The 13,444-nt window shown below is 38.3% G+C and overlaps 1 protein-coding gene across 1 annotated transcript in view; it reads right to left on the bottom strand.

Moving 5' to 3' along the window:
* The window catches only part of LOC126253117 (zinc transporter ZIP13 homolog), a 229,114-nt gene that overhangs the window by 32,716 nt on the left and 182,954 nt on the right, over window positions 1-13,444 (bottom strand). Inside the window, exon 2 of the mRNA XM_049954238.1 lies at window positions 11,159-11,272. Coding sequence (XP_049810195.1) covers window positions 11,159-11,272 — 114 coding nt within the window. The remainder of the gene's footprint in view (window positions 1-11,158; window positions 11,273-13,444) is intronic.

The raw sequence follows: 13,444 nt of genomic DNA, 5'->3' as shown, positions 1-13,444 counted from the left end.
GATGGGATATCTGGTCGCAACCATCGACCTGGTGTAACAAGAAACCTGAGTCATCCGACCACGCGAGACGTTTACATTGATTCACAGTCCAGTGACCATGATTCTGTACCCCTTGCAATCTTAACCGATAATGTCGCTGGGTAAACATGTGAGCACGTAGGGGTCGTCTGCTGCAGAGCCCCAAGTACCTCAATCTGCGCTGTAGGATGTGTTCCGGAACAACTGTGCCTGCTCCAGCATCGCACTGTGTCGTCAGCATTGACACTGGTCGCCGCCTATCCTGTATCCTACATTAATTGGGTAATACAGGTAATACACTACGGACGGAAAAGATCTATAGTGGCTGCTATCTGGCGGTAACACTGGGGACACATGGCACAGTAACACCCCCCCCCCCCCTCCAGCACTAGGCGATTCTTTAAAGCATCAAGTTCCAATGTATGAAACAGCTATGTGATAGAAGTTTAGAAAAGACTTGACATTATGTTTGATGGAAGTCGGTAAGTGCTCTCATTGTCAAACAATGGATGAGTGTCCGAATGTTTATGACGTCCTCATGCATACTGTGTAGTATGTTGATATAATTTTGGGGGCACATTCAGTGACATATGTAGACACTGTCTGCGAAACGTGTTACGAGAAGAGATATCAGTAAATAAGTAATAAATTAAAACATAATGCCTGATTCTACAGTTTTACTGCATGAACAGCGAAAAATTTAGTAAGCTAAGAACTTCGATGGGCAGTGGCCATAATGGGCTTACACATGAGTCTATATATCTGGCGAAAACATCTGAAACGAGAGCATCTGCAGATATAAAATTATTTACAACAGCTTTCATCGCAACGTTCTTACTGTGGCGTCAGGTAAAATAAATGTCATCCTGCGTCAAGTTAATCTATTTTTGAATGTTTTCGTAATCAGCTGCCACGTTTTCTTATTGTCTTGGTCAGTATGACAATGCACAAAGATCGTCAACTTGACACAGTGTTCATGCTGCCTTCGATTACTACTGCAGGTCCCACGGTAGCCCAAGTGAATGTCCCCCGCAGCCTGATTTCAGGATGCTTGAAAATGATCAATGACCGTAGGCGGACGTACTTAAAACATTACTTATAAGTAGATATGCTGGTTTTGAACTGTAACTTAATTTTTGTGGTGGTATCACGAGCAATGCTCCAATCTGAGAATCCAAAGCCTTCAGTTGCTACGTCTCTGCGGTGACTGGAGCCATGTCGGCTCCCACCAAATCTCACTGTGGAGTGACGCACGTGTATCATCGGTAACAGCATTATCACGGGATGTAGTGTGTGTTGAGACTGGGATGCGTCATACTTCACAGAGACGTTGTGTTCTCCGCTCCACACACATCTTTAGAAAATCTGTTAGCTGCTGCGTCGTCAATGCGTTTGTTTTCTAGCTTCACGGATCCAATATTGGAAGAGGTTTTGGGACACTTGGAGGGCAGTTGTGAGTGCATTATCAAGTTCGCCGTGAAGTGGACAAGGAGTGCTTCCTAAGAGTGTAGCATGCTGAAAAGCTGACGGAAAACTTGGTGTGAACGAGAAAGCCAAATCATGCGGCTCTGTATCTGTATAGTCTCAGATACCAGCTCCAAGCACAGACGTAAAATGTCCTGGTGAATTCAGTACGCTGCGAAAGAATCATATTTGTCGCCGAAAACCTGTGCTTAGAACGAATTCACCAGTGTGAAGTATCCAACAGAAAGGTTTACAAACATCAACAAACATCTCATGCTTTATTGACAACAACAGGCGACAGAGCTTGGGTTTCTTCTGTTTTGTAACTAGAACGCTAATGAAGAGAAATGACATTAAAACAGCCTTTCGGTCTTCACAAATAAAAGGGAAATCCTGGGTCTTGTCAATGACTAGCCGTGCAAATGCACACAGGTCTACAGCGGACAGAAAGATCGCACTATAAAGCATTGGCATCGGAAGGTATATGAGAGTTATATACTAACACATTTATTCTTATTAGTACATAATACAATTTATACCAACATGTTTTAGCAATAACAACAACAAGCGAGCAGCAGATACGGAGCACCCGAGACGGATTGTGTTTCGAAACCACTGAGCACCGCGAAGGCCACATTAGTAGAACTCAAACAGTTCCTAGACGATGTAACAAGGGACAGTTATGATTAGAACCAGATAATTCAATTCAATATCTAAATTAGTTCAATAACTCCGTAGAGAGCTTGTTTTCAATTTTTTTTTCTTACAAGTAGGGTGGAGATCCAAACAGTACTCGTTTGGGCCCGCTTATAAGTTGTATGTGAGGGTGGATTATGTCTAGGGATCTTAAACTGTCCCTGACGACAACGAAAACGTCTACATTTACACGAAGTGATAACTAATGTTACTTTAAAGGTCGGGCAACCTCAGCCAAAATTCCACTTGGTTATTAAAACTTCCGGATTGGCTGTCAAAATACTTTCTAGTAAACGACACTACCGGTTGCGCATTAATAAAGATGTATATTCAGGTGATATGGACTGTGGACACCATATCGTTGACCGTGCTAACTACTGTGTCTACGGCGTGGTGCTCCGCTCTTCCAATCAGTTTATTAATGCACTACCGTTTTTAGCGTGCTATCTGTTTCTATCCTGACGATGAACGATGAGACTTGGCTCTACGCAATCACTATGCCGTGCCCTGATTATTTAAAAAGAAACCTATCACCTGAAGGTGCATCTCGCAAATGGTAGCGACTTTTTAATGAATGTTGTAATGTTCCGCCTAAGTCGTTGATATCTTGCTAATTGCTGTAAACGCACTATTTCACTCCAATTTACGGAGCTTGTTAGCACTTGATGTTAGGTTGGCGCCATTACAATGTATTGTATTGTAGTAATCGCTGCTGCTTGCTGGATCGCTGCTGTGTCTCGATGCTGATGCTGGCTCTAAATCTGGTTGTCTAGGGTTAAAAACATGAGGTCCCGTGTTTTTCATGTGCTTTTGATGATAAAGAACGAGCGAAACCAACACGTATGTAAACATCAAATATTTATTACTTTAGTGGCCATATTAATTGCACTGTCCACCAAAGACCATAACACAACACAAAGTAGTACTTCCTTTACATGTTCTTTGCCTTGTTTTGCCAAACAATAACACAGAAACACACTTTACCAAAGTGACATTCCGACTGCCCCTGACTGCCTCCGACTGCCTTTTTGACCTTTCTCGCTGCTTGTATTTATAACATTGTCAAAGAACTACTAAAAAGAGATACAGTTTATGAGTCACATGTACATCTGTTATCATAATTTGTGCAGAAAAGTTATTAATTTGCATCGAGTGACATAATTTAACATGTTATTAAAATGACAGACAGATTTGTTGACGTGACAGAATAATTCTTTGTTACAAAAAGGTCGTTTTTTAGAAGTTTGTCAATTGACTTCTCTAATTTGCATAAATAAGTAAGTAACGTGAATTATGAAGAATTACATTGGTTTTCGTCTAAAATAGGATTGATTACGTGAATACTGAGTGAAAACGCTCCTAGTGAACAAATAGGTTTCACTGGGTGATTTTTATTTAAGGAGATCCAAAATACCTATGTTGGCCACTATTTTTCGTACTTCATACTAATTATTTAAGATGAACTTAGTGTTTTTACATGATGGCATTTGCTGTATCAGTGATCAAGTGATATTAACTTTTGTGTGGGTCAGTTATTCAGTATAATTTAATGGGTTGACTGTTTATGGAGACATGTTGTGCAATCATTGTTAACATACACAATAACTTTTCTATAATCATAAATACTCGTTAAACTCGTTGAATTTGGAAGGGATCACATACTTCATTAAAGTAAAGCCTTTAATATGTTCCGTTACAATACCCCCCTCGGGTAATATCATTTACAGAATGTTAATGATATTAGCCGACTAGGACAAATGTGTCAATTACTATGCATAATGTGTATGTATACAACAACCGTTACACCGTTTCAAAATGACTTTTTCCTGAAAATATTTTAGTTGTGTTGTTTCAAATGCACTTTGTGTTATGTCAATCAGTATGACAGCATAATAAAAATATTTATTAATACATGAAAGTAAAAAAAAATGTTAATCTTTGCTCCCAGTGAGCCACATGGAAAATGATCAAAAAACAGACACAAATATATCACATGCGATTTTAAGATATATAAAAAATATATATGTAAATTATTTCAAAGTCAGCTCTCATTGAGTCACAGATTAGTCAAGATAATAGCAGGAACATAAATATATTACATAGATGGACAGGTCATATGTCCATAAGAAAATATTGCCACTGTCTGTTCCTTTTGAGCCACATAAAAGAAATGAAAACCAAGAACATAATTATAAGTATGGACATGATATATATATAAACACAAACACTAGAGAAGTCACATGTATGAATATAATATGCATTTTAAAAAAAAGAAAATATTTAAAAAACTTGTCTCCCATTGAGACACATAGTCAAGATAGTACAAGAACATATTAATACCAAAATTGCACACTTAATTTGGTCACAACATAACACAAACATCAAACTTGGTGAACATCTGATTAGCTGTAGAAAATTGTACACAAATCTTATGCCTCAAAAAGAATAGTAACAAAATGATGGGTCTTGCACAACAATTTTTTCATTGTCTTTTATATTTGGTGCAAGTATGTCCCATATTCAACAATACAAAAAGAAAGTAATAAATGTTTGTCACCTTCTTGCCCATTGCAAGTAAAGAAGATATCACAATATTTAATATTCAATAGTGACAATGAAAATATAAAAACATTGTCTCAGATATCTGGAACTTCTCCAGGGTCTGTAGTGGTAGTTGCTATTTGACACACCCAGTAAAAATCTTTGCTGGTAAAACACTTTACGGAAAATGGGTAAGTAACTGTATTCAAACAGGGAAATGTGCTTAATCATGTTTATATGGTTTCAATTCAGTGATGTTTCTTAATCCAAATAACCTTCTTGATCTGGGGAAGATAAGTCTATACGCATTAGGATGTGGGCTTTCTTTTATTTCAAATGGACAAATGTCAATGTTTACTTTAACATATGGATAACCTACCTCAACATCTTTGTCTATTTTAGTATTTTCAAACAATAGATCATTTTCAATTTCTTTAGTTCCTAAGTCTAATGTCTCTTTCCTACACTTAGACACATCCCTCTCTGTTTGCAAAGCATTGACATTTAAACATAAACCTTTGTTTTCATCTGTTCCTCTTAACACTGTGTTGCCACTCAACAAATTATTGTTTTCACCCCATTTTTTATAAAGTCCGCTACGGATTCTTATCCACCATATAGGATACAAGGTTGCACTTACCTTTGCTAATTCTTTCCAAAAGGCATCTTTGTTTATACAGTTTCCATAGTTGTTCCACAAAACTTCTAAAAAATTTTCCCCTTTTTCTTGAAAACACACATTTACATTCCATCCGTTTATATTTTCTTTAATATTATTATTATTACCATTCTCATAGATTAGCATTTCATAGTTCCCAATAGGCAATAGCTTGTCCTCAGATACACATTCCCTAGTCTGCATTTCACTTAAATTAACCTCATCATTACCCATGTTTGTCACATCACTTACCTTTACCACATAATCACTTTTCAATTCTACAAATACTTTTATTTCTTCCTCCACACTCTCATCAATAACATCACTTGATTTAGGATCATTATTTAAATGTCCCTCTATTACTACTTCCTCCTCCTCCACAACAACCTCATCTTCAGTTTCCCCCCTATGTATCTGAATCTCAGCAATTGAGTCTTTGGCTCCATTAAACACATCGTCATCCCCCTTCTTATCAAATAAACCCCCCAAAATAGATTCTACTTGTGGTGTGTCTGACTTGTTATTCACACCAGTATCCTTTTCAGCCCAACTATGGAACTCTGCAATACCTTCAACTTCTGCACTTTCACTAACTACCTGTGCTTGAACACAGTTTTTATTAACTGTATCACTTTTACTCATAGTATCCCAAAACCTTTTATTAAATTCTAATTTATTCATTCTAACAACTTCAGTATTTTCATGGTAATTACTCTTTACATTGTATCCTCTCCTTTTCCAGTTTCGGTTATGTGTTGTCCTGTCATAATATTGTCTAGCCCCAAAACTACGGACATCTAGTGGGACTGTCCACCGTTTCCCGGCTGGTTTCCTCGGTCTGTCCGTTTGTAGCTGTCGTTTTGTTCACTAGTTTCAACAAACCCCCTTCTATCTTGTTCTCTTCCCCAATACCTATTTCTATCATTCCTGTTATCTCTCCTCCATCCTCCCTCCTGCGTATTGTTTCTGAAATCATTTTCATATCTCTTATCTCCCCTATTTGGAGCATTATTTCCAGAATTTTCAAAGTCTCTCCTCCAATAATAATCTCTATTTACATTCCTGTTCCACCCCCCATACTGGTTGTTGCCAGAGCCAAAACTTTGGTTATTTTCTCTCTCCAAGGCCCTATCTATCTACAAATTTCAGGAACTCTTCCATTGAATCGTCTGGTCCATGGACCAATTCCCACTGCAGTTTCTCTGGTAATCTTCTTTTTAAAACATCAATTTGTGTCATAATATCAAAAGAGTTATTCAAGTGAGCAAGTTTTTTCAATTGATCTCTGCAAAATTTTTGCATTCCCCCTACTTTCCCTCTATACACTGGTCCATTTAGAAATTCTGACTTTAATCTGGCTTGTATGGACTGTGACCAAAATTTACAAATAAATTTAGCTTCAAACTCTTCAAACGTATTCCAAGAATCATTATTCTCATTTGCCCAGGATAGGGCCTCCCCTTCTAGAAACCGTTTTACTAACTTAATTTTTATGTTATCAGACATTCCTACAACAAACATATCCTTACATTGGTGAATAAAGTCAATAGGGTGCAGATTTTCACCAGGAAAGCATTTCACTTGGATGTGCCCATTCATTGCATTTTGATTGTAAATCGTTTGTTTGGACATCAATGCGTCCTCCAATTGTGTATATTTAGTGTGTATATTTTCTACTTTTGTATCTACATTAGTGGTGTACAGGTTGTATTCCTGTCTAAGGTTTTCTGATGTTTTGTCTATTCTCTGATCTAATCTTTTAGCTTCAGTATCTACTCTGTTGTAGATGACAGCAATGCTGTCTGTGTTCGCTTGTATGTTTTCATTTAAACTTTCAACTTTAACTTGAAATTCTTTTCTGAAGTGTATCAACTGTTCACTAGTGTTCTTACTGAGAGTAGTTTTAAATTCTTCACACTTCTCATTGAGATGAGTACTTAATAGATCAAAATCCAAACTTAACTTATCCAGTCTGTCTGTGTTTTCTTTAAGTTTTAAACTTACTTGTTCATTTGATTGTTTAAAATCCAAACGTACTTGTTCACTTGATTGTTTAAAATCCAAACTTAACTTATTCAGTCTATCTGTGTTTTCTTCACTTGATTGTTTAAGTTGCGAGCTTATTTGAGTTGCAAACTCTGCTAGCCACTCTGTTAAGTTTAATTGTTCACCATCCCCTGGTTCAATTTTTACATTTCCTACGATCTCATCACTCTCAGGTAAAGACATGTTCACTATTAATTTTGTAAATGACAACAATAACAACAAAATACCTTGCTTTATGTAGCTATGCTATGATGTCGTGAGCGGTGTTCTTGTTGGCTTTCTTCACATCTATTCGGTTTTATCGAAGCTGAAGTCTTGATTGATGAATTCCATTGACATAATCCAGACGTTAATCTTCCGAGTGGTGTGATGATAGTTTTTCGTAGTCGCACAAACACACGTTTTTTTTGTTATTCACTTTGACATATTTTCACTGTTGCCACACTGCACAAATAAACTTTTTTGCAGTGCTAAGCACTTACGAAATTTTTCGCTGCACTATTATCATCGATGCACTTAAAGATCCCGGCTGAGCCCCCACTTTTGTAATGTTCCGCCTAAGTCGTTGATATCTTGCTAATTGCTGTAAACGCACTATTTCACTCCAATTTACGGAGCTTGTTAGCACTTGATGTTAGGTTGGCGCCATTACAATGTATTGTATTGTAGTAATCGCTGCTGCTTGCTGGATCGCTGCTGTGTCTCGATGCTGATGCTGGCTCTAAATCTGGTTGTCTAGGGTTAAAAACATGAGGTCCCGTGTTTTTCATGTGCTTTTGATGATAAAGAACGAGCGAAACCAACACGTATGTAAACATCAAATATTTATTACTTTAGTGGCCATATTAATTGCACTGTCCACCAAAGACCATAACACAACACAAAGTAGTACTTCCTTTACATGTTCTTTGCCTTGTTTTGCCAAACAATAACACAGAAACACACTTTACCAAAGTGACATTCCGACTGCCCCTGACTGCCTCCGACTGCCTTTTTGACCTTTCTCGCTGCTTGTATTTATAACATTGTCAAAGAACTACTAAAAAGAGATACAGTTTATGAGTCACATGTACATCTGTTATCATAATTTGTGCAGAAAAGTTATTAATTTGCATCGAGTGACATAATTTAACATGTTATTAAAATGACAGACAGATTTGTTGACGTGACAGAATAATTCTTTGTTACAAAAAGGTCGTTTTTTAGAAGTTTGTCAATTGACTTCTCTAATTTGCATAAATAAGTAAGTAACGTGAATTATGAAGAATTACATTGGTTTTCGTCTAAAATAGGATTGATTACGTGAATACTGAGTGAAAACGCTCCTAGTGAACAAATAGGTTTCACTGGGTGATTTTTATTTAAGGAGATCCAAAATACCTATGTTGGCCACTATTTTTCGTACTTCATACTAATTATTTAAGATGAACTTAGTGTTTTTACATGATGGCATTTGCTGTATCAGTGATCAAGTGATATTAACTTTTGTGTGGGTCAGTTATTCAGTATAATTTAATGGGTTGACTGTTTATGGAGACATGTTGTGCAATCATTGTTAACATACACAATAACTTTTCTATAATCATAAATACTCGTTAAACTCGTTGAATTTGGAAGGGATCGCATACTTCATTAAAGTAAAGCCTTTAATATGTTCCGTTACAATGTGCGCAAGATTTCATTCATCATGATAGCAAAGAGGCACACAATAGAATATGGTAGAAAAGAAATATGTGGCTCAACTTGCCTAACAGAAAAAGATATATTGACTGCGTTTCACCATTTCCTGTTCAAATCGCGAACAATCCGCGGAAAGCATACCTCCGTGTGAGCTCGATTCTCTCTAATTTTACCTTTATTATCTTTTCGCAGGATACACGTTGGCCGAAGCAATTAATTGGTTGACTCTTCTACGAAAGTAGTCTAAAGTTATATAAGCTATCACCTTCGTGTTTGGGTTACACTTCCTGATGATTCTTCTACTGAATCTGTCATGCAACTGCCTTTCTACGATTAGTTATAGTGGTTGTTCCATTTTAAAACACTCTTTACGCCTACCCCTAGATATTTAATGCTCCCAGTGATTATTCTGCAATCGTGTGATCGTACAGTAATGGCCCTTCCTACCTATTTATGTGCTGTGCGATACGTTTGTTTATGTTGAGTGTCAACTGTAAATCACTGCACCAAACTTCGATCCTCTGCAGGCTTTCTGAACTTCGCCACATTTTTCTGAGGGTTGCGACGTCTCTGTTTACAGTGCTGAAAAAAATTTAAACTTTCGTATTAAATCTGTTTTATTCTGCCTTGTTGCGAAACATTATAGGGACAAAAAGTTTCTACCCCACTGGAATTAACTAAATTTTTTGTTTTTTCAAAAGTGACGATTAATCTGCTAATTTTCAGGGAAAAAATGGTCTAGCTCACAAGTGGCTCATCTTGCAACTGTGAGTTTCGGTATAAAACATAAGTTGTTTACTACTGTGTATTACCAAAAACTTGCAAAATTTGTTCACCCCACTGGTTTGGACTTTCTGGTTCTTAAAACTGCCTATTTTTTCTTGAGTTTTGTTTTTTCTCCCAACGTATTTTGAATATCCTGCCTTGACTTTAGGTTGGCAACAGACTCGGATGTTTTACTCTTCTTGTAGTACAAAATTGTTAAGGCTTTCGTGGCCACTTGTTGACAAACTGCCTATTGGCTTCTGTCTCGGGTTCTTCGGCCGACGTTCATCTAATGATTTTTCTGACGTTTCGCCAGCACGAGTGGCTGGCATTGTCAAAGCTTCAGCCTCCACCGGCAATGGAGGCTGAAGCTTTGACAATGCCAGCCACTCGTGCTGGCGAAACGTCAGAAAAATCATTAGATGAACGTCGGCCGAAGAACCCGAGACAGAAGCCAATAGGCAGTTTGTCTTCTTGTAGTGTTGTGGTATACCAGCCTTCTATCATCATGAGTTGTCTGTTTTACGTTGGAATGTTTTCACGTTGAGCAAAAAATCTAAAACAATGGGGTAAAACGAAATTCGTAATTTTTTTGTACTGCACAGTAGTAAACACCTCAAAGTTCTATTTTTGTACTAAATTCTTAGTGGTACAATGATCTGCTTTTGGGCTAGATCATCTTAAACATCAGGTAATTAGTCATCATTTTTGAAACCACATAAAGATTAACAACACCTACACCAACTGAGTTTATATTGCAAAATAGTTTCGCTAACAAGACACAATAAAACAAACTGATATGAAAGTACATAAGAAGTAAGTTAACGGGCAGCTTTGAGGTGACATTACATGTTGCTCTTAATTAGAGAACTGTACCTCACTCGGTAAATACGGAATCGTTATAGGATCACTTTTTTGTCCGTCCGTCATTCCGACTGTTCAAAACCTTTTTTCTTCTTCAGGAGCCTGCAGACGTATCAAAATGAGATTTAAAAAATTTGAAGTCACATATTAAGGCTTGCGGTCCTTTGACGATGCAAAAAAGTAAAGCTTCTAAGTCAATGAAGTCAGAAGATACGACCATATATGCCACATATTTTGGTACTCGCAAACTCATCAAAATCTACAGGGTACTTACGGTTTATCTCTTTCGATATTCTGCATTAAGTACAGATTATTCGACGAATCGATAATTTACATAGAGATGACAAATATCGATTTCTTTACCTATCCCTACTTCGGAATGAATGAAATAACTATAAAAAGCAGTAGAGTAAGTTGGCAACTCACCGAGTCGAAGCGCTTCCCGGCTCCAGATGTCTGGCAGCAGGTGCAGGAACACATCGCCCAGCAGACAGCCCACTGCGAAGCTCAGCAGCACCTTCAGCGTCCGCGAGCCTCCCTCTGCAACAACACACACTGCCAATCACGTCCGTGCTCTCCTAATAAGCATTTCCTTAACTGTTTCATACAGAACAAAGAGATGAAAGTACCAAAAAAACGTAGCTGATTCAAATGCACACACACGCACACACAATATATATCCGCATCCAGTCGTGCCTTTCAACAGAGGATTACACGACTGTTGGTCAGTGCCGTTGGGCCTTCCGAGGCATGAGACAACGTTTGTTAAGTTTTTCTCAGATTTTATATCATCCTATATTCCCCAACGAAATGTTGCATAGTAGCACATTAATGAAATGCTTTTTGCGTACACATTATTCATCTTTCTGACTATCGATATGGGTGATTCACAATCGAGGATACTGTCGTCCTTAGGGGCAGTATTTTCAAAATACCGAGGCAAGTTTTAAGAATTGTACCTGGTGTTAGCTCCAGAACATCCTGCACAGACTTCCTCATAACACTTCGTATTTTGACGACTGCTTCAAACAGATATATTCATTAATGCCCTTTATTGTTGCATTTACATTTTAAAAGAATAAAAAATAAATAAAAAAGAGACAGCGAAAAGCGTGGCTAAATACAATGACCAAAAACAGCCTCTTGACAATTCAATGGTTATAACATTTACAACAACCTGAATTAAAGAACTTTCTGCTGGACAATTCGTACTCCACTGAGGAGCCTTTTCACAGAAACTCTTACAATTAATGTTTTACGTAAAAGTTAAGTAAATTCGTACGGCATGGTTGGCTGGAAGACCCAGAGGGGCAGGTTCAGCCGCCGAACTGTGAAGTTTTTTCCTATCCTTCGCGCACATCGGCACCTTTCCTTCGCAAAGTGTGAGCCTGTTTGTTAAGCGCATATGGAGACGGATCATCATTAACAGTGTCACGTGCCCTCACTTCAGGAGAAACAGCGGCGGAGTTTGGAATTTAATCAGGGCATCGGTGCTACAGCTGTTAATCTGGAACTTAACGCCACTAAGCCTCCTCCCTTTTGACGGAAAGGGAGAGAAACAGCTAACAGCGCGTGAAGTACGCAGGCGGTTACCCACAGCTGGTGTTGCCTAACTTCGATGATCCTGAGGGGGAATCTGTGCATTCAACGAGCCACGAACGTTGGTCGTGTTTGAAGTTATACAATAACTAACATTAGCACTTTAATACAACAATATTTCTTAATGTTGAGTCATTTCGCTACATTGCACTTAACATGTACACCATTAATTTATTTCTACGTTCCGGGGGCCCCCATCTGCGGGTTCCTTGGAATACGACGAAGTAATATTATGGTGTCTACTCTTCCATAAATTTCACGTTATCATTGTCATTTTCAAGCACGTTCCGTCACCTTCTACACTGCCGGTGTCACTTATTTTTCATCAACACCAAAAAGTTTAAAACAAGCCGACTCGTCTGTCTAGACCAAATTTTTTTCGTATTCACTTACCTACTTGCACTGCGAGGTTACATCACGCACTGCTTTGAACTAGAACGTTTATGCATCTGCTCACGCGATCAAGCAGTTTCCCGCTTAAGACAGCTCTACAGTTTACTTCGTCGAGTATATTCAATATATGCACTCGCACTCACGTTTCGCCGAGACGTCAGTGACCTTTCCTCACTTACACATTTGACATACGCGAGACTTAATTGGGCGTCACTCCGGGACAGGCAAAAAATCCTAACAGGGGTTGTCCAACCGTTTATTTTGCTTCTACGGCGATTTAAGTAACTTCTCAGCACGTTGGTAATGAAGTGCCGCGGAATCTCCAGATAAAGCAACGACACTGCGTAACACGAAGCCATGCCGTGGCACAGCCCTTGACAAGTTACGTGCCCCGTGATTCGAATAGCTCACTGTCTATGTATGATTCCGATATTTCTCGAGATTGCTCTTGGCTAAAAACTCGGTGTCACTTCTTAAACAGTGACCAAGTTTCTTCTTCAGAATACGTCGTCGCTGGTGGTTTTGTTGTTCATGCTGCAGAACAGCTCAAGTCATAACGAGACCATACAGGCGGCACTTAGACGCAGAATTTCCCACCTACCTCTTTCCACCTTGCCAGCACGACGAGAAGCCCGGAAGAAAAAAGATAAGTAGTTTCTCCCATTAACAATTTTCCGATTAACAAAATATCGAAGAAAGCAACATCTGAAAAGAAATGCT

The sequence above is a fragment of the Schistocerca nitens genome, chromosome 4, assembly GCF_023898315.1.
Source record: "Schistocerca nitens isolate TAMUIC-IGC-003100 chromosome 4, iqSchNite1.1, whole genome shotgun sequence".
Classification (NCBI taxonomy): Eukaryota; Metazoa; Arthropoda; class Insecta; order Orthoptera; family Acrididae; genus Schistocerca; species Schistocerca nitens.
Note: the sequence above shows the minus strand (reverse complement) of the source record. Positions and strands in the feature narration are given on the sequence as shown.